This window comes from Carcharhinus amblyrhynchos, chromosome 1 (assembly GCF_965287045.1).
Source record: "Carcharhinus amblyrhynchos chromosome 1, sCarAmb.v2.hapA, whole genome shotgun sequence".
NCBI classification, from domain to species: domain Eukaryota; kingdom Metazoa; phylum Chordata; class Chondrichthyes; order Carcharhiniformes; family Carcharhinidae; genus Carcharhinus; species Carcharhinus amblyrhynchos.
In genome coordinates, this window is record NC_137324.1 from 89,472,355 (window position 1) to 89,492,770 (window position 20,416).

The 20,416-nt window shown below is 42.5% G+C and overlaps 1 protein-coding gene across 7 annotated transcripts in view; it reads left to right on the forward strand.

Annotated features, from left to right (window-relative positions):
* Positions 1-17,558, forward strand: part of rell1 (RELT like 1) — an 87,537-nt gene extending 69,979 nt beyond the window's left edge. For 2 of the 7 annotated variants that reach the window (XM_080188988.1, XM_080189007.1), the window contains exon 8: positions 13,884-17,558. In XM_080188988.1, the coding sequence (XP_080045114.1) occupies positions 13,884-14,070 (187 nt within the window). In that variant the 3' untranslated portion in view covers positions 14,071-17,558. The remainder of the gene's footprint in view (positions 1-13,883) is intronic. The other 5 variants (XM_080189019.1, XM_080189036.1, XM_080188998.1 and 2 more) reach the window with 4 other exon arrangements.
* The last annotated feature ends 2,858 nt before the right edge of the window (positions 17,559-20,416 follow it).

The window sequence follows — 20,416 nt, forward strand, 5'->3', positions numbered from 1 at the left end:
CAGGAGCACCTGGAGGAAGCCCGCACAGGCACGGGGAGAACATGCAAACTCCACACACTGACCCAAGACGGGAATTGAACCCAGGTCCCTGGCACTGAGACACAGTGCTAACCACTGTTCCACCATGCTGACCATCCCTAATTATCCTGAGTGCATTTAAGAGTCAGCCCACATTGTTCTGGGTCTGGAGTCACATGTAGGCCAAACTAGATTTCCTTCCCTAAATGACGTTAGTGAAACGGTTGGGTTTTTAACCACAATCGGCAATGGTTTCTGTGGTCATCATTAGATTTTTAATTCTAGATTTCTTATAAGGGTCCAGGCATCTCTTCTCAACATTAAACATTACCAGTGAAGAATGTATGAAGTTGGACTCTTGAGTTGGATGCAGAAGGCTATAGGAGACAATAATAAACTTCTTTACGCTTTTTTTTTATTTTCTAAAGTATGTGATTGTTTTGATTACCAAAGAAGTTAATGATCATTCCTGGGGGTAGGGGAAAAGTATAATCTTGTTTCTATCGAGAATTCAAGTCTTATTAATGTTAGTGATATTCAAGACCTCCATCAATAATTTAAAGTAGTGTTTATCTTAAAATCCTGAATTAAAAGCTACTGAATCTTGCAAGATGTCTCTATCCTAGTTAAAAAGAGAATTATCATCACGACACCACTGCAGCTATGCATTTGCTTTGAAAGATGCCGGAATGAATCTAAAAATCCTACTAGGTGGTTCCCATGTTTATACCACAAAAGAACTGCACCACCAGGAAGCATGTTGAACACTCATTCTGTACAACATCAGCTTCAACATCCTACAAGCAAACAGGATGCTGAGAGGTACAGGTAGTGTTCATTGCACTCAGTTTCCAGGACTTAGTTGACAAGTTATTTAGAATCATCCTTAAGTTTACCCATTATCGGTTTGTGGTATTTTATAATTTATTAGTGCCTTTCTGAAATGTGAAGTCCAGTTCCTGTTATTCTCCTGGACTGCATTTTAATAGAGGATAAACAATATCCTATGCTACAGAATTTTTGCGTCCTTGAGTATGCAATTATGCCCAAGCATGTGTTAAAACTTTTAAACCTTTGTCCAGCCAATGAACTCAACTTGAGCTTTTAATCCCTGTCTCATAGAAGAATAATTATTTTAATCCTATAACTCCATATTTATAGTCACATTCCTTCATACTGGTTCCTCAAACTCCCTCCAGAGTTCTACATATGTCTTGGATCGTATGTGGAGCACACCAGCTGGATCTCCTTCCCCCCCCCCCCCCCCCCCCCCCCCAACCAACTCATTGGGAGCAATGCCTGTGGAAGCAAAGCCTGTGGGAGACATTTTACTTGTGGTACTGGGGAGAGTTTAAACTGCCACGAAGGTGGGAACCAGCAGGTAACAATACAGAGGAAAGGCAAGATACACAAGGAATTGGGTGGGGCAGATAAGCAAGAGGATAAGAAATAGTAAGATAATATATAGGACCAGATCAAATGAAATTATATTAAGACCTAAATTGGTTTGCTGTACAGATGTATGAACAAATAGGCTGGTAAATAAAGTTGGTCACTTGAAGCCGTGAATAATCATGCAGCGTATGATGCTGTGACTGTAATGGAGATCTGACCCAACAAGGGCAAGTGAGTATTAAATACTCCTGAATACAAAGTGTTCAACAGAGATAGGGAAAAAAAGAAAGGAGGAGTGCTGTTAGTATTGATTTAAGGGTACTATTACTGAACTGGAAAGAAAGGATGTTGTAGAGGAGTCAAGGATGGAATCTATTTGGTTAGAGTTAAGAAACAATACAAGTACTGGTACACTGCTAGTTGCGTTCTGTAGGCCAACTCATGGAAAAAATACAGATGAACAAATTTTAAAGGAAATTAGAGGTACAAAAACAATATAGTAATTATAGTGGGGGATGTAATTAGTATAGACTGGGACACTGATGCACTCTCCCCTCTCTGCAATGTATTGGGACTGTTTTTAGGAGAATTTTCTATGTCAGTATGTTTCCAATCCAATGAGGTATGTCGCATTGCTGGATCTTGCCCTGGGGAATGAATTCAGCCAAGTGGATCAAACGTACAAACATAGAGAATAGAAGCAGGAGTAGGCCATTCTGTCCATTGAGACTACTCCACGATTCATTTTGATCATGAAAATCAATATCCTGATCCAACTTCCCTCCCATAATCCCTTGATTCCTTTAGCCCCAAGATCTATATCTAATTTCTTCTTGAAATCACAATACTTTGGCCTCAACTACTCGCTGTTAGTGAATTCCACCAATTCACCACTCTGTGTGACTAAATTTCTTCTCACCCCAGTCCTGAAAGGTTTACCCCTTATCTTCAAACTATGACCCTGAGTTCTGGAGTCTCCCCACCAATGGGAACATTCTTTATGAATCTACTGTCCAACCCTGTTAGTATTTTATAAGTTTCTAAGTGATCCCTTTTCTCACTTCTAAACTCTAATGAATACAATCCTAACCAACTTAGCCTCCCCTCGTATGACAGACCTGCTATTTCAGGAATCAGTCTGGTAAACCTTTGCTGCACTCCCTCTATAGTAAGGACATCATTCCTCAGATAAAGGCACCAAAGCTGCACACACTAATCCAGGTGTGGCCCCACTAATGTCCTGTACAATTGTAGTAAAACCTCTCTATTTCTATATTCAAATTCTCTTGCTATGTAGGCCAGTATACCATTTGCCTTCTTGACTGCCTGCTGTACTGGTGTGCTTACTTTTAGTGACTGATGCGCCAGGATACCAAGGTTTTGCTGAGTATCCACCTCTCTTAATAATCTGCCTTCCTATTTTTGCTACTGAAATGGATAATTTCACATTTATCCACATTATACTGCATCTGCCACGTATATGCCTACTCACTTGCCCTGTTGAAATCACGCTGAAGCATCTCTGTATCTTCTTCCATTGGCTGCAGACACTATGGTTGCAAAATCTCAAGAGAGGCGAAAAATGGGATTTTTACTAGCAATATTTTGAAATGTGACCTTCCTGATGATGATAGGTTTACATCCAGTAAGGCTGTGAAACTGATTTGCATCAATTTGAATACAGTGGTTAACGCTGCAACTTCAGCCTTCACTGAATCATCCCATCCCTCAGGCATGACATCATGCGGGTGCAAATGATCACATTTTAAAAATGGGAACCAAGTGCTATGACTTCCAAGAGGGAGGAAGGAGGTAAGTACCATCATCTCCAAATAGAATTAGGGAGTTGAAGGGATCAGAGACTGCTGGCCGGGTTTGGTGGGTTACTAGGATGGGGTCATGATTAGTGTGGATGGTCCTGAGGTCTGTTACCTCTGCTATTTTAACGTCCTTATAGGGCTGCTTTAGGCTGCAGCCTGAGGTACAGGCTGTGGGTCACTTGGGATGAGGTTGGGGTGTACTGAGAGTCAAGGAAACTGGCCTAATGGGCTGGGTGAATGAGACCCTGAAAGGAGGCAAAACAGTGGCCAATCTGGGTGGGGGCATGGGGAGCTGATCAAAACTCTACAATGTCTATCCAGGAGTCTTGAGGCATGACAGCAATGAGATCTTTGAATGATGCACCCTGAGGAAATGTACCTAAAAGCTTTGCCCATCCTTGAAGCAGAAAACAATTCTGCACATGTTTGTCAAGCTAATTGGCATTAGGGGTTAACTCTTAATGCCAGCTGCTCAGCTTCAAACTAAAGAAATGGGATGAATAAGGCTCAAAGCTTGGGTACACGGAATCAAGAGGCACTACTTGCTTATTTGCTGGACCTCAACACTCGGCTGTGACGATCTGTTCACCCCCAACTGGGACATTACCATCCAATTGACCCTTCCCATTAGAGATATATGAGCATATAAACCACCTGTCAGAGCTCTGTGTTATAGAGAAGAAGGGAGGGGAGAACCAGAAGGGAGACCAAAGGCAACTCTGATGGGATGAGGGCATAGGCTGAGGTCAGTCTTGCAATGGAGATAGGAGGGCATTTGAGTTGTGAGTGAGTGTTACCCACCAGGTAACTTGTGGGACTGGCTGCTTCCAGGTCTGGGGACCCAGTGGATTAGGAGAAGAACTGATATGCGGCTGCGACACCAACCTGACTTGTGTCTCCCTCTCTCTCATTCCTCGAGATTTTGGTGTGGAGCCGATTGTTCTTCCCATAACAGAACTGGAGGAGCACAGACTCCAGCAGCAATGAGCAGCAACATCCAGGGAAGACACAGTGACAGAAGACTGGGAAGGGTGCAGGGCAGGCTCAAGGGCTGGAGCTCACACCAGCTGTACAGGGGGTACATCACCGCAGAAGAAGACCGACAGTGTCCTTCGTGCAACTGTCGGACAACAGGTGCTGTAGGAATCTCTGCCTCACCAAGGAAACTGTGCTACCTGTGCCACATCCTTGAAGACTTGGTGCCACATGACAGTAGAGAACACCCACTTCCTATAGCCGTCAAGATCATGGCAGCCCTGAACTTTTATGCAAGGGGATCATTCCAAAGCTCCGTGTGAGACCTGTGCAGCATCTTGCAGGCTTATGTCCATAAGTGCTTCCGTGAGGCAGTGGATGCATTGTCTATAAGAACTTTAGATTTCTTTCATTTTGACCTGGACCAGCTTAGCAAGATGTGAAGGCTATAGGATTTGGCACAATTGTTGGTATGCCACAGATATAGGAGGCAGTCGTCTACACCTATGTCACTCTGCTTCGTGGCATCAGGGAGTGCCCTTCATAAACAAGAAGGGGTTCCACTCTCTCAATGTGCAGCTGGTGTGTGACCACCATTTTTGATTTGATTTTATTGTCATGTATTGATATATAGTAAAAAAAAAATTGTTTCTTGCACACTGCACAAAGCATACTGTTCATAGAGAAGGAAAGGAGAGACTGCAGTGTGTACTGTTAGTCACAGCTAGGGTGTAGAGAAAGATCAACTTAATGCGAGTAGGTCCACTCAAACGTCTGACAGCAGCAGAGAAGAAGCTGTTCTTGAGTCAGTTGGTATGTGTCCTCAGATTTTTAATCTTCCTGATGGAAGAAGGTGGAAGAGAGAATGTGCAGAGTGTGTGGGGTCCTTAATTACACTGACTGCTTTTCCAAGGCAGCGGGAGATGCTGATCATGCATGTGTATGCACGTTTACAAGAAACCGTGCATGACAGTTACATCTTTGGACAGTGGCAGATCCCTGGCATTTTTGAAGGTGACGCCAGGCTGCAGGGAAGGCTTGTAGAGAATAAGGGATATCCCCTGAGGTCTTGGCTGATGCCACTGTGGAGACCATAGATTGCAGGAGAGGCCTGATATGATGAGGCTTACAGTGTGATCAGATCTGTAATAAAGCAATGCATCAGCCTCCAAGATGTGTTTTCACTGCCTCAATAGGCTGGTGGGGATGTTACAGTGCAGCCCCCAGAGGGCCTCCTGCAACATGTTGGTTTGTTGTGCCCTCTTAACCTTGCTGTGCAGCAGGATGATGACCTTCAAGAGGATGACCTCGAGCAACACGTGTCCTCAGCTGACGAGGACCTCCAGAGGCAGGAGGCCAGGTGGGAATGAGGGTGCACATAGGCAAGAAGGCTAGGGAATCCCCTCATTGCCTCCCACTTCATGGACTAGCACCAGCATGTTGTCTGACAGTGCAACACCCCCCACAATATTGTAACCCCTCTGCGACAAAGGGATGAAGGTTGCAGATACCTAACTCATCAGAGTGCTGGAGCCGAGGGATCTGGTAGTGCCTGCTGCCCAGTCATTACAGGAGGATGATGATGATGACTTGCAGTCGGGAATGGTCTGTGACAGTCCTTAGCTATTGATTATGTCTTGTCCCTGTCTGGAGTCAGCATGCTGACTCCCTGGCTTGTGTGTGAGGAGGTTCATTTGTCCATTTTATTCTGTAGAATTTAGGCTGTATTATACCTGTCCTATCACTGCGAATGAAACATTCGCAATGAGTGGGCCAGACTGGTCTTCAGTCAGGCAGACAATGAAAAGAAGTTTGTTCTGGGGAGAAGTGCTCTGCCAGTGCCAAGAGAGTTCATAACTGTAAGGCATTCAGTGACGTGCAGATGTTACAAGTGATAATGACATACAACTATCTGTGTTTGACTTAACCCATGGTCCTAAAACTCATTAGCCTTGTGAACCTTCCCACGACATATAGGTGTGTTCCTCGGCTGCATGTCCGAGGTGGAGGTACAAAGAACAAAGAGAACAAAGAACAACCCAGCACGGGAAACAGGCCCTTCGGCCCAACAAGCCCGCGCCGCCGCATCACCCTACACCTATTCTACCCTGCGTATCTACAAATAGAACCCCTGACTTAGCCAGATTCAGGGGAGAATAGTGTCAACTTGGTAAAACCAATCAGCCTAAGAGCACATCTTTGGGGTGTGGGAGGAAACCGGAGCGCCTGGAGGAAACCCATGCAACCACAGGGAGAATGCACAAACTCCCACAGACACAGGCCCAAATCCATGTATCTGCACAGCTAGCAGTGCTAGTCACCGAGCTGTTGCGGCGCCCGTCTACCGGTCCAGGATCAAGCACACACACCGACACGAAGTACTAGGCCACTCCCGGAACCTCCAGGAGCAGCCCACGCACGACCCACCGTGTGCATGCCCCTCGTTTGACAATGAGGTGGACCTCCACCTGCGGAGTGAAAAGACAAAAACGTTAATCACAAGCCTGCCTTTCCGGTGTCTCCCGAGGTTCTAACCCTTATTCAATAACCCCTACCATAACCCTCCATCCTCGTTTCACTCATGTGCCTATCTAACTGAACCTTAAACGAGTCCAACGTTCCCGCCTCCACCACCCCACTCGGTAGCGCGTTCCATACCCCCACTACTCTCTGCGTAAAGAACCTTCCTCTCATATCCAAATTATACCTCTCCCCCCTCACCCTTAAATCATGTCCTCTTGTATTCGTAACCAATCTAGGGAGCAGTCTCTCACTATTGACCCTGTCTATTCCCTTCAGTATCTTATATACCTCTATCATGTCACCCCTCAATCTCCGTCTTTCCAAAGAGAACAGTCCCAGCTTCTCCAACCTTTCCTCGTAACCCAACCCCTCCATGCCAGGCAACATCCTGGTAAACCTCCTCTGCACCCTTTCCAGAGCCTCCACGTCCTTCCGGTAGTAAGGTGACCAGAACTGGACGCAGTACTCCAAATGCGGTCTAACCAACGTTCTATACAACTGAAGCATTAGACGGCAGCTTTTAAACTCTATACCTCTTCCTATAAAGGCTAGCATTCCGTAAGCCTTCCTGACAACATTCTCCACTTGTGTCACAACCTTCATGGATTTGTGAACCTGCACTCCCAGATCCCTCTGTGTTTCTATACTCCTAATTTGTCTACCTTTAATCACATAGCTCCTCTCTACATTATTCCTTCCAAAATGCATCACCTCGCATTTGTCAGGATTAAATTCCATCTGCCAGGTGGTTTGCTGTCTTCCACATCCTGTTGCCTGAATGCCCTTGGTGGGTGTCCTCTGGAGGGTTGGGACTTGGAGTGTCCTCGCTTAATTTCAGGTGGCACTGGTGTTGTAGCATCACCCTGTTCTGCTTGTTGCGCCTGAGTTGCACTGGCCTTAGGAAGGGGGCATTCAGATTGGCTGGCTGGTTACTCCCAGGACCTACTGGGTGGAAGGCCCTGGGATGTGCTGTTGCAGATCCTTCTCCCTTTGGCTGCTCACGGCCCTAGACTGATTGCACCATGTACCGTGCAGACCCTGGCAGGCTTTGTTTTGGATCTTTCCTATTATAGATCTGACCCCTCGTTTCTATTGCAGGTGCCAACCTTGCAATATTGGCCTAGGTTCCACGCATTGCCAGTAACTTCCGTGACAGAAAGCTTTTGCGTCTCCAGCAGCTGAAGAACAAATGTGTCCAGAGACGTGGCACTTGTCTGGGGCACAGTTGAGTCCTGGGATCTAACAGATCTCTGTCTGATCCCTGGGATGTTCCTACGTCCAACTGACGTGCATCAGAAGCAGTGTGGTGCTCACTAGGTAGCGACCCAGAAGCCTGTCTGTTCGGTTTGCCAACTGAGGTGCATGTCTCTGGTGGACAGTGCAGATGATAGCTATGATATTTCGTCTGTGTCCTTTGAGATCACCTCTGAGGTGTTTTTGAAAGTGGACAGTGGCACACAGCTCATTGATGTTCCACTCTCTCCAGTTGATCCTGCGAGGTAGGAACATGGTTTTAGTACATTACACAGAACTCACTTGAGACTGGTCATCTGGATGAAGGTGCAGTAGCTCCTCACTCTTGCAGGCCAACCTTGCTGTCTGTGCAGGCTTGCTTCTGTTCCCCTCTGTGACCTCCATGGTACTACGCTTGTACATAGTCAGGATCTTCATCTCAAGCATCCCACTGTCCATTTTCTCTCACTTGCTCTGGTTGTGGGCAAGTTCTCCTGCAGGAATACAAATAGAGATAACATGAGCTAGAAGCTTGGTTAGTCAGATTTTGATGACACCTGACATTTGTTGGCACTGCGCTTAAGCAGGATTGTGATGAGTGGTGGAAATTGAGAATGTTGGTGAGAAGCCGGGTGCTGGGGCCCTGTGACGTGACGGAATGTAAGATAAGGTGACGTTCCGGGAGATGATAGAAGGGTGAAGCAAAGAGAAAGGGAGCACTTACCTAGCTGATTCTGTTTTTTTTCTACATTTCATCCTCTTAGTCAAGCTACTGGAACTGACCAGTATTGCTACTGTTTCCCTGGTGGGATTTGATGCCTTGTTGGGGATCCTCCTGTCAGACCAAGGGCATATTGCCAACTTCTCCTCCACAGCAAATAGCTGAGGGTCTCCTCCATAAATCTAGGAGCTGGTTTCCTTGCTGCCAAACTCCTAGCTTGAATGAGCAAGTTCTGTAGCCGTTTAAATGCAATGCTCCCTTCGTTGGATTGCTCATAAGATCCTGGGACAGGCTAATCAGATGATGTGCACCCCAGGCACAGTGACTTTCATGTCAGAGGAGAAAAGGTTTCAAAATGCCTGAAAATTGCTGTGCAGATTGTGCCGCCGGGTCCAATGGAAATCAATCTGATTTTCTCACCAAAAAATGACATTTTGCCACTCTCAGAAAATTCCACCCAAATCTTTCAAGTCCAATGACCTTTCATTAGAACAACATATGCTGGCAAGAATCATTGGAATCTGCCAACAGAATGACTTGTCTCAATCTAATAAAGATGATTAATTTGGTGGCTGGCCCTGTCTTTCAAACAGTTCAGAGACACTTTTCATTCTGATGGTTTAAATATCCACAAGACATTGCCCTTGAATTATAAAAGATGTGTTGATGGTGCATTTAAATCTTAGATATCAAAACCATATTATATCTTAAACCATTCCTTTCCAAGTAGAATAGACAAAAATCCAGAAATGTGACACTCGTGCTCTTATTTGATAAAGTTGTTCTTGTGCTCGTGTTACATAAGCTTTCATATTTAGGGATGTGATTTGTTTGCTGTGATTTGATTTAGTACAGCTATAGTCATTTTCAGGTTGGCAAGCTGTAACTAACAAAGAGATCAATCTTGGGTCTTCAACTGTTTACGATCTATATCAATGATTTGGTTGAAGGTAGCTGAATTTGCTGATGACACAAAGACAGGTAGGAGAGCAAGTTGTAAAGAGGACATACTGAGTCTGCAAAGGTATACAGAAAGGTTAAGTGACTGGGCAAAAATTTGGCAGATGGATTATAGTGTGGGAAAGTGTGAGATTGTACGCATTTAAATGGGAGAGATTGCAGAACTGGTGGTACACAGAGGGATCTGGGTGTCCTGGTACATGAATGACAGTTATTTTGCAGACACACATGTACAAATGGAAATTTGGTGTTTATTGCAAGGGAAAGACAAATTTACTGACAAATTTACTGGAGTTCTATGAGGATGTGTCTAGGGCGGTGGATAGAGGAGAGCCGGTGGATGTGGTCTGTCTTGATTTTCAGAAGGCGTTTGACAAGGTGCCTCAAGAGGTTATTGCAGAAGGTAAGGGGACATGGAGTTGGGGGTAGGGTGTTAGCGTGGATAGAGGACTGGTTGTCAAATAGGAGGCAGAGAGTGGGGGTCAATGGGTGCTATTCGGATTGGCGGTTGGTGACTAGTGGAGTGCTTCGGGTCGGTGCTGGGGCCTCAGCTATTTACCATTTATATAGATGATCTGGAGGAGGGAACCGAGTGTATGGTGTTGAAATTTGCTGATGACACCAAGATTGGTGGAAAGGCAAATTGTGCGGAGGGTGTGGAGAGTCTGCAGAAGGATCTAGATAGGCTGGGCGAATGGGCCAGGATCTGGCAAATGGAATTTAATGTTGGCAAGTGCGTGGTGGTCCACTTTGGTAGGAATAATGGTAGGAAAGATTATTACTTGCATGGAGAAAAACTGCAGCAGGCGACGGTGCAGAGGGACCTCGGGGTCCTTGTGCATGAGTCGCAAAAACCCAGCTTGCAGGTGCAGCAGGTGGTCAGGAAGGCTAATGGGATGCTGGCCTTCATAGCGAGGGGGATTGAATATAAAAGTAGGGAGGTCTTGCTGCGGCTGTATAGGGCATTGGTGAGGCCGCAGCTGGAGTACTGTGTGCAGTTTTGGGCGCCGTACTTACGCAAGGATATTTTGGCCTTGGAGGGAGTGCAGAGGAGGTTTACTAGGCTGATGCCGGAGTTGAGGGGGTTGAGCTATGAGGAGAGGCTGAATAAACTAGGCTTGTACTCGTTAGAGTTTAGAAGAATGAGGGGAGATCTCATTGAGACGTATAAGATGATGAATGGGATGGATAGGATAGAGGTGGAGAGACTCTTCCCGCTCAGAAAGGACAGTAGGACTAGGGGGCACAGCCTCAAGATAAAGGGGGGGGGGCGGTTTAGAACAGAGTTGAGGAAGAACTTCTTCACTCAAAGGGTGGTGAATCTCTGGAATTCTCTGCCCATTGAAGTGGTGGAGGCTACCTCGCTAAATATTTTTAAGAAGCGGGTTGATGGGTTTTTGATAAGCGAGGGGATTAAGGGTTATGGGGAGAGGGTGGGAATGTGGAACTGAGCCACGACAGATCAGCCATGATCTTATTGAATGGCGGGGCAGGCTCGAAGGGCCAGATGGCCTACTCCCTGCTCCTATTTCTTATGTTCTTACGAAAGGAATACGTAAGTAGTGAAGTTTTGCAACAGCTGTATAGGGTGTTAGTGAGACCACATCGAGAATACTGTATATAGTTCTGGTCTCAAAAGATGTAGTTGCATTTAAAACTGTTCAGAGAAGGTTCAGTCAACTGATTCTGGGGTGAAAGGGTTATCTTAAGACAAAAGGTTAGACAGGTTGGGCCTGTATCCATTGAGGATTGGAAGAATGAGAGGTGATAATAAAACATATAAGATCCTGAGGGTTCTTGATTGGGTGGATGCTGGAAGGATGTTTTCCCTTATGGAAGAGACTAAATTTAAGATTGATTTGAGAAGAGTTTCTTTTCTTGAATCATTGGTTTGTGGATTTTTCTTACCCAGGCAGTAGCTTGAGGTACGGTCATTGACTATTTAAGGTTGAGTTAGATAGATTCTGTGACTTCCACTAGTCACCATCCGCCAATCCGAATGGGTGCTATTCGGATTGGCGGATGGTGACTAGTGGAGTGCCCCAGGGGTCGGTGCTGGGGCCTCAGCTATTTACCATTTATATAGATGATCTGGAGGAGGGAACCGAGCGTAGGGTGTCGAAATTTGCTGATGACACCAAAATTGGTGGAAAGGCAAATTGTGCGGAGGGTGGGGAGAGTCTGCAGAAGGATCTAGATAGGCTGGGCGAATGGGCCAGGAAATGGCAAATGGAATTTAATGTTGGCAAGTGTGAGGTGGTCCACTTTGGTAGGGATAATGGTAGGAAGGACTATCACTTACGTGGAGAAAAACTGCATCAGGCGACGGTGCAGAGGGACCTCGGGGTCCTTGTGCATGAGTCGCAAAAACCCAGCTTGCAGGTGCAGCAGGTGGTCAGGACGGCGAATGGGATGCTGGCCTTCATAGCGAGGGGGATTGAATATAAAAGTAGGGAGGTCTTGCTGCAGCTGTATAGGGCATTGGTGAGGCCGCAACTGGAGTACTGTGTGCAGTTTTGGGCGCCACACTTACGCAAGGATATTTTGGCCTTGGAGGAAGTGCAGAGGAGGTTTACTAGGCTGATGCCGGAGTTGAGGGGGTTGAGCTATGAGGAGAGGCTGAATAAATTAGGCTTGTACTCGTTAGAGTTTAGAAGAATGAGGGGAGATCTCATTGAGACGTATAAGATGATGAATGGGATGGATAGGATAGAGGTGGAGAGACTCTTCCCGCTCAGAAAGGATAGTAGGACTAGGGGGCACAGCCTCAAGATAAAAGGGGGGCGTTTTAGAACGGAGTTGAGGAGGAACTTCTTCACTCAAAGGGTGGTGAATCTCTGGAATTCTCTGCCCGTTGAAGTGGTGGAGGCTACCTCGCTAAATATTTTTAAGACACGGGTTGATGGGTTTTTGATAAGCGAGGGGATTAAGGGTTATGGGGAGAGGGCGGGAATGTGGAGCTGAGCCAAGACAGATCAGCCATGATCTTATTGAATGGCGGGGCAGGCTGAAAGGGCTAGTTGGCCTACTCCTGCTCCTATTTCTTATGTTCTTAAGGGAATCAAAAGTAACAGTGTAGACAGGAAAATGGAGTTCAATCTGCTATGATCTTATCAAATGGCAGAGCATGCTGCAGGGATCAAATGGCCTTCTCAATTCATATGTATGTTTGTATGTTGTACCATTAATGTGGAAGGGAAGAAAATCTTTTGGGAGACATATTGCATGTAACTTGAGTCTTTTTCATTAATTGATGTAAAGTAGCTAATTTTTGGGCCTCAATATTACCCCTTGAAAGGGTTAAAATCCTAAAATTAGATTGCTTCTAAGCCCATTGATTCCTGACCGTTGTAACATTTACAGTACAAATTTGATCCTGGAAAAGGCTTTCACTAAAAGCAGGCAGACAGGCACCCTACTTAAGGTTTAAAAGTTGAGGCTCAATGATATTGTCAGTATCATAGTGTAATTTTAAGGTCCTCTCAGAGAACCGTGCTCTCTGCTACTTAGCAGCAGATATATGGAAAGGAAACAGCTATTTGGCCAGGAATGTTTTGGCCTGTTTTTCAACTCCTTGTTTATTGGAAGGAGTAGGAGTGCTCTCTCCAAGTGTCTCGAATTGTCTTGGACCATCAAGAAATCATTGGGCGTCTCTAGTTCCAGAATTCCCACGAATTTTGGTGAATCCTGTGTTGCACCATTCCGACACACCCCAAACCTTAGTAAAGAAAGGAAACCCCACAGACTCCTCCCATGATGATGTGAAGGAACCCTATCCTCCTATTGACTGCTGGGTATCATTCCTAAAGGTCCATGGCAGCGGTGTCATACTACCAGTTGCCCAATCCTGTCAGCTGACCATGTAGTTAACCCAAATGGGTGTTGGGTGGGAATCTGGAAATATTTATTCAAATGCAGTGTGGTCTTAAGACCAACAAGGCCTCTCCTTCCTCAACCTTGCTAAATTCATCATCCAATACAGGCTCTAATTAATATCCTTTCTGTTATTCCCATGCACCTGTTTCAAAAAAAATGGAGGCCTTGGATTTGGCCCAGTGATGGTAATATTGAAGGAATGTGACAATTGATTTTAAACCAATTGATTTATTGTCCTTCTTTTGCTTTAAATGAAATTACATGGAATAATTTTTAAACTGAATGAAACTAGAGTGTTGAATAATGCCTGACTTAATTGTCAATAATAATGAATCTGAATTTCCCTCTTGTTTTTATAACAGTGAACCTTTATATCTTGGCAGTAAAAAACACTTCAGTCCAGAGCAGATGGGAGGAGTGATAGATATTTCCGAATCAAAATCGAAGTCTGGCATTAACATTTGCATGAATGGGCAAAATTTTCCCCACGTGGTCTTCTGTTATATTTTACAATATGTGTTGTATGTGGGTGTCCACATGATAAACTAGCAATGGTCAATTCATATTAATTAGTTTCTTTCTCTCCTTTGAATCTTAAATCTGTACATTTGATTTGAATAGTCAACATCAGCATTGAAAGATTTTCTGCATCCACTGCTGTTTAACTCTTGCCATAACCAGTTTCATAGTGCTTTCCCCTTGAAATTCCTCAAACACTTCTAATTCCTGATGACTTTTTAAAAAAAAAGCTGTTATCTAATTAAAACTAATTCAATGCCTTATGCTTAGGAAGTTTTTACACAAATTATTGAATTCACATGCTCTTGCTGCTTGTGCGTGATGAATTCCATGGGTTGTACTCTTTAGAAATGGGCACCCAATCAGAAAATAGAAACTGATTGGAAAATTGGGAATAAAATTACATTCCTCTTTGTCCCTCCCTCCTTCACTGTTGTGTGCATAAAGCATTCATGGATTGGATATGATAAATATTAGAGGTAAGAAAAGCTGTATTCTTTGCTGTGCTCTAACAGTAGTAATGTGAATGGGGAATTCTAGGTAATGTCTTAATTTCTGTCACAAAATATAACCAACTGACCAAGAATCAGCCTAATGTTACTATAATTCCTTAAGAGTGTACAAGTAGAGCGCAAATAAGTAAACCTATCATTTTTATTTTCTTTACAACAGTAAAATAGAGCAGCTATATATACTGTCATTTAAAAAAAAAGCTTCTTCTGAAATTCTAAAATCGAGAGGGGAAAAGGTGGCCTGAAAGTGAGGATTTGTGGTTTATGTAAGAAAAACTTTGTGTGCCTTGACAATTAAATTTCACTTTCACTTCATCATTTCCAAATGGTTTGAGGACAAAGGTACCAAAATAATCCAATAGATTTTATTATATAATTGATTAACCTAGAACTAAATTGTCGCTTAAGTTTAATTTTAAAAACTGTTTCCTATTTCCCAGTGGGCCCTATATTTGATTCCTGCTCCTAATGCTAGCCAATTGTACATCTCAAGCACTGCCTTAGTTGAGTTATTTAATTTACCGTTGTGTGATAAAGTGGAATAAAAAGTGAGATTCTCGTTCCTGTCCAGCTGGAAAATGGTCTTGGTGAGAACGTTGGACTTGGTTCTATTGCCTTCCATGTTTCTGATGACTTGCTGGATGAGTTTCCACACTGAGAAAAGTCTCGAGTAAAAATGCTGAAAAGCTCTTTCAATAAGAGATGGCACCTTGAGATGAGAAAACTGAAAAAGGTGTAGATAAACTATTGTATTCTATTGTGTCCAATTGATTTACAAAAAATGTGAATTCTTACACCAGAGTGTACGCATTGCTCTCTGGTGGTATTTTGGCCTTATCCTTGAGGAAAATAGCTTACTCAACAGATGCAGATTACAGATGCTTGAATCTAATTTTTTAGTAACTGTTCCATGTAGGGATATTTTTCACATAATCTGGTCAAATTATGCATATATATCCAAAACAAAGATTGGGACATTGGAGCAGTAATTTTCCACAAAAGTTATCAGTTTTAATTCTAAGAATGCAATACGAGATTGGTGTGGTTTAAAGGCAATATATAACAAGCTTGAAATGCCCAATGTGATTGGTTTACTAGCTTCCATGTGAATAAAGTTAATTCATAATTGTCTTTAAATTGACATGCAAACACAAATTAGGAATCAACCTAAATGGATGAGAACACTAATTATTCTCTTAATTTAGTGTCAAACTGATAGGATTGTACACAACTAACCACTGCAAAGTACTAATGGAATCAGTATTTGTAAATGCTGTACCTTCTTTATAAAAGCAAATTATAGATCTGCTTTTGAACAATTATTGTAAAATATAGTGCATTTAAAAAGAAAAATATTAATGCATATTGGCACTGCCAGATGTGCAATTGCATCATAAAATTCAGAAGGTTACAGATTTAATTTGTGCTAACTTCTCAGCCAGGGGACTTTTTCGGTGCTATAACTTACATCATTATCCCTGAGCTGGAGGGAAAGCAACCAAGGTTACCACAATTCATTTGCTATCCACAGTTTCTGCTGGAAAGGGTGTGTGATTGTAGACAGGAGATGGAACCACCACCAAGCCCAGCTAAAGTACACTGCATGGTGAATAAGCTACTGGAAATCACTGTATTCACATGAAAAATTGCCACTTGATTAGGCTGTTGAGGGGAAATGATGTCTCAGAGCTCTATCCTCTTTTTAAAAATAAATGAAACGTTAACCCCAGCCTTGTAAAGGTTATGGAATGTTCCACCAGTTGCCTAACCCTGGAAGAAACACTGATGTGCACCAACCAGCCCCTGGTAATATATCCTTGTAAGACTATAACAATCACCATAAATGTTTAATGTACATTAACCAGAACAATGTTTTTGTAATGTTTACATTGTATTTGTGTGCAATAAAGCTTCTATAATATCTACTTCAATGTTTATACTTGGCAATAAGGCAGCTTTCATTAAGCTGTATGTTGGAATAATTGATGTTCTTGCATGTGCATTTATACCATGTAAAAAAAAAGTTCATGCATACAATGTTTTTGATTGTTCATTGAGTAAGCTTCTGGGAAAATGAAACCGTAAGTTGTATGAGGTTTTTAGTTATGGATTCAGCTGACTTTCGTCCCTCAAATAATATTGCATTTAGTAAGTGCATAATTTTGCTAATTTAACCTTTAAATTGACCCCAGGCTTACTAATACTCTTGAATGCTGTATCAACTCTTCATCTAGGAATCCTAGTTCAAAACAAATATTCTTGGAAGTTGTCCCTCATGAGGGCAATCTTTTGGTACTTGAATAAATATATGTAGTGTTCTGAGCAATTAAAGTTGCCTTATAGAAAATGTTGCAACAGCCTTTTCTGAATAATGTGAAACATAATTATTGAGGCAGCTTTATCCTTGGGCAGTGCACTTTGAAATGCACTAGATATGAATGATATGTGCTCTAGAAATGTTTTGTGCAGTGTTTGTATTTTAAAATCTTCAAGTCTTTGATGTCATGTCAAGTTGTCAATCATAATTTTCTTAATGTAGTTATGCTTTTGGGATTTTATAGTTTTATAAGTTGTATCTGTTATGTTTCTCCTTTACAAATATTATGCCTCTGGATATATGTTTTTTAATCAACCTGCTTCTTTGTGTACATATCTTCAGACTTTGCTGCTTTTATGATCATTGTGACATTTTTTTGAATAATGCTACAAATTGGGAAAATGTTTAATTGAAATTTTGAAAGTTAGTTCACAGGACAGTTTGTATTAGACCTTTTGGAAGCAGTCCAACTACCACTATTTATAGAATGCTGCAAATTTACATTTAAAACTTCAAGTAATGGAATGTTGTTATGATTTAAGTAGAAAAGTGTTTAATATGTATATTGGCCTGTAGTTACTGTAAACTAAATGATATCGTCCTTAAAGTTTTTCAACTAGCATATTAATCTCTATTTACAGATGATGTCAGATTTGTAACTTTTTTTGAATAAAATCTTGAAATATAAACAGTTTTGAATACCTTTGCTTTAGTGGAATCCTACTATGCTACTGTAATGAAAAATGTATGAACAGAAGTATGTAATTGACCTAAATCACTACTGTTCCTGTCCTACAAGGGAGGGAGTTAGAGGAAAATATGCAGTATCAGAATTTGCCAAAAAGAACTGATGTATACTGTTTTTCCAGGTTGCTGAGAAAGGAATACTCTTATGTATGCAATATTGTGGTGCAGAACCAACCACCTTTTGTACCTTCCAGATGTTCGTACAACAAATAATTATTTTGGGTAGGCCATTCTCAGTTGTCTGGCAAGCTGTACCTGTGAGCTTAGTTTGGTTATCAGCCTTAATTCCTTCAGTTCCCAGTTTGACCACTGGGGTATAATTCCAAGATTTCAATAGACCTCAGTGATGGTGTCCATTGACTCAATACCAGCAAGAGTTATGATGTTCATTTTAGGTGTGAGTTTCCTGATAAGTATTTTGGGTGCTAGACATGATATTAATTTAGCTGAGATGTGAAATTCAACACAGCAGGAATTATAGCTGTCTATAAATCTGAAACTCCCTTTCTAACAGCATAATGGGTGCATATACATCACATGGATTGCAGTGCTTCAAGAAGGTAGCTCTCCACTGTCTTCAAGATAATTTGGGAAGAGAAACAAATGCTACCTTTGCCAGTGATGCCTACATCCCATGAAATAATTTTTAAAAGTTTAATGCTGTACTTATCCATCAAACTATTAAAGTTTAAATCATTGTTATAAAATAACTTAAGTGAACATAAAACACTTCCTATCCACAAATGTTGCTCTGCTGGAAAATATTAATTATCATAAACCAGTGGGAATTGGTGAAAACTCTACTGTTGCAAGTCATATTTGGTGCAAAGGAATGCAAAGGTTGTAATGATGATAGTCAGTCATCTCAGCTCCAGGACATCACTGCAGGAATTCTTCAGGGCAGCGTCCTATGCTTCATTAATGACCTTCCTTCCATCAAAAAGTCAGTGTGGATGTTCGTAGATGACTGCGCAACGTTCAGAACCATTCGAAACTCTTCCAATACTGAAGCAGTTCATGTCCAAATGCAGCAAGACCTGGAAAATATCCAGGCTTGGGCTGGCAAGTAATAACTGTGCCATGCAAGTCTCAGGTAATGACAATAAGGCTCAAGCCATCACCCTTGACATTCAATGGCAATATTATCACTGAAACCGCCACTATCAACATCCTGGGCATTATCATTGACCAGAAGCTGAACTGGACTGAGACTAGTGAAATACTGTGGCTAACACAGCAAGTCATGGGCTAGGAATCCTGGGGTGACTAACTCACTTTTATCCCTTCCTGCCCCTAAAGCCTATCTGCCATTCACAAGGCACAAGTCCAGAGTGTCATGGAATACTCTCTGCCTGGGTGAGTGGAAGTCCAACAACACTAGAGCCTTGACACCATCCAGGACAAAGTTGCCTGCTAGATTCCAATCCCTCTACCATTGATGAACACTGACAGACTACCATCTACAAGATGCAATGCAGAAACCCACCAAGATTCCTTAAGCAGCACTTACAAACCCATGACCACTACCATCTAGTACAAAAGAAGTGGATATCTGGGGATACCACCACCTGGAGGTTTCTCTGAGTCAGTCATCATCCTGACTTGGAAATATATTGCTGTTCCTTAAGTGTTGCTGGGTCAAAATCCTGGAACTCTAATAGCACTGTGAATGTACCTACACCTCGGGGACAGCAGTTCAAAAAGGTAGTCCACTATCACCTTCTGAAGGACAACTAGGGATGGGCAATAAATGCTGTTCATGTCAGCAATGGCCACATAATGTAAAAATATTGTTTGTATAGAGTCAATAAATTCATGAACATGTACAAACATTGGCTGTTCAGCTTATTCCATTCATTTATACCCTGACTGATTGAATGCTCTTTTGATTCCTGGGATTAAAAAGTGAGAAGAGGTTAAGTGGAATGGGCCTAAATATTCTGGAGTTTAGAAACATAAAAGGTGATCTGCTCAAAGCAAGATGCTGAGAGATCTTGATAGTGCAGATGCTGAAAGACTCTTTCCCTGACTGAAGATTCTAGAGCTAAGGTATGACATGGGTGGAGGAAATTGGAGTGTCCAACAGCTTTGAGGATTGTAAAGAGGTTATGCAGAACAGTAAGTGTCAATGAAATGTTATTGCAGTCATACATAGTGCAAAGATGTTAATGGGCCTTATAAATTCTTGTATGATTTGAGACCTGCCCAGAGCCTATTCAGTAGCTGATGTCAGTCAGAGCTGGTAGGTGACTTTCTGCAAAGAACAGGACCATGTTTGTTAATATATATGTAGCTTTAAGTAACACAAGTGTACAAGAACAACTGGTAATTTTAAACTGGTGGTCGGTGTCATTCTTAGCACACTGAAGATTATTCAGCAAATATTTTATCTGTTAAACTTGCAGTGTGGTTACATAACATACTGGGTACTGTTCTTTGTGGACAGAAAGAACACGTACACATTATACCTGTTTCAACTCAACAAGATAACTGACAGCTTTTGCAATGGCAATGATCAATCTGGAGTCAAGCTGCCTAGTTTAAATCTCAAATAATGCTGTGTAGTTAACTTTCATCTGCTGCATTTTCCATGGCAAAACCTCAACCAAACAGTCTAATTGCCAACCAATCGGCACTCATACAATATAAATTGAAATTTTCCCCTTATTGGTACTTTACATAGTGTCTTGAGTGTAAGACAAAAAGCCCTGTCATACTTTTGATAGAGGTTATTGGTAAGTGAGTGATGAAGGTGGGGTACATTGAACCCTGTGAGACAGTTGATAAGAATAAGGTATTT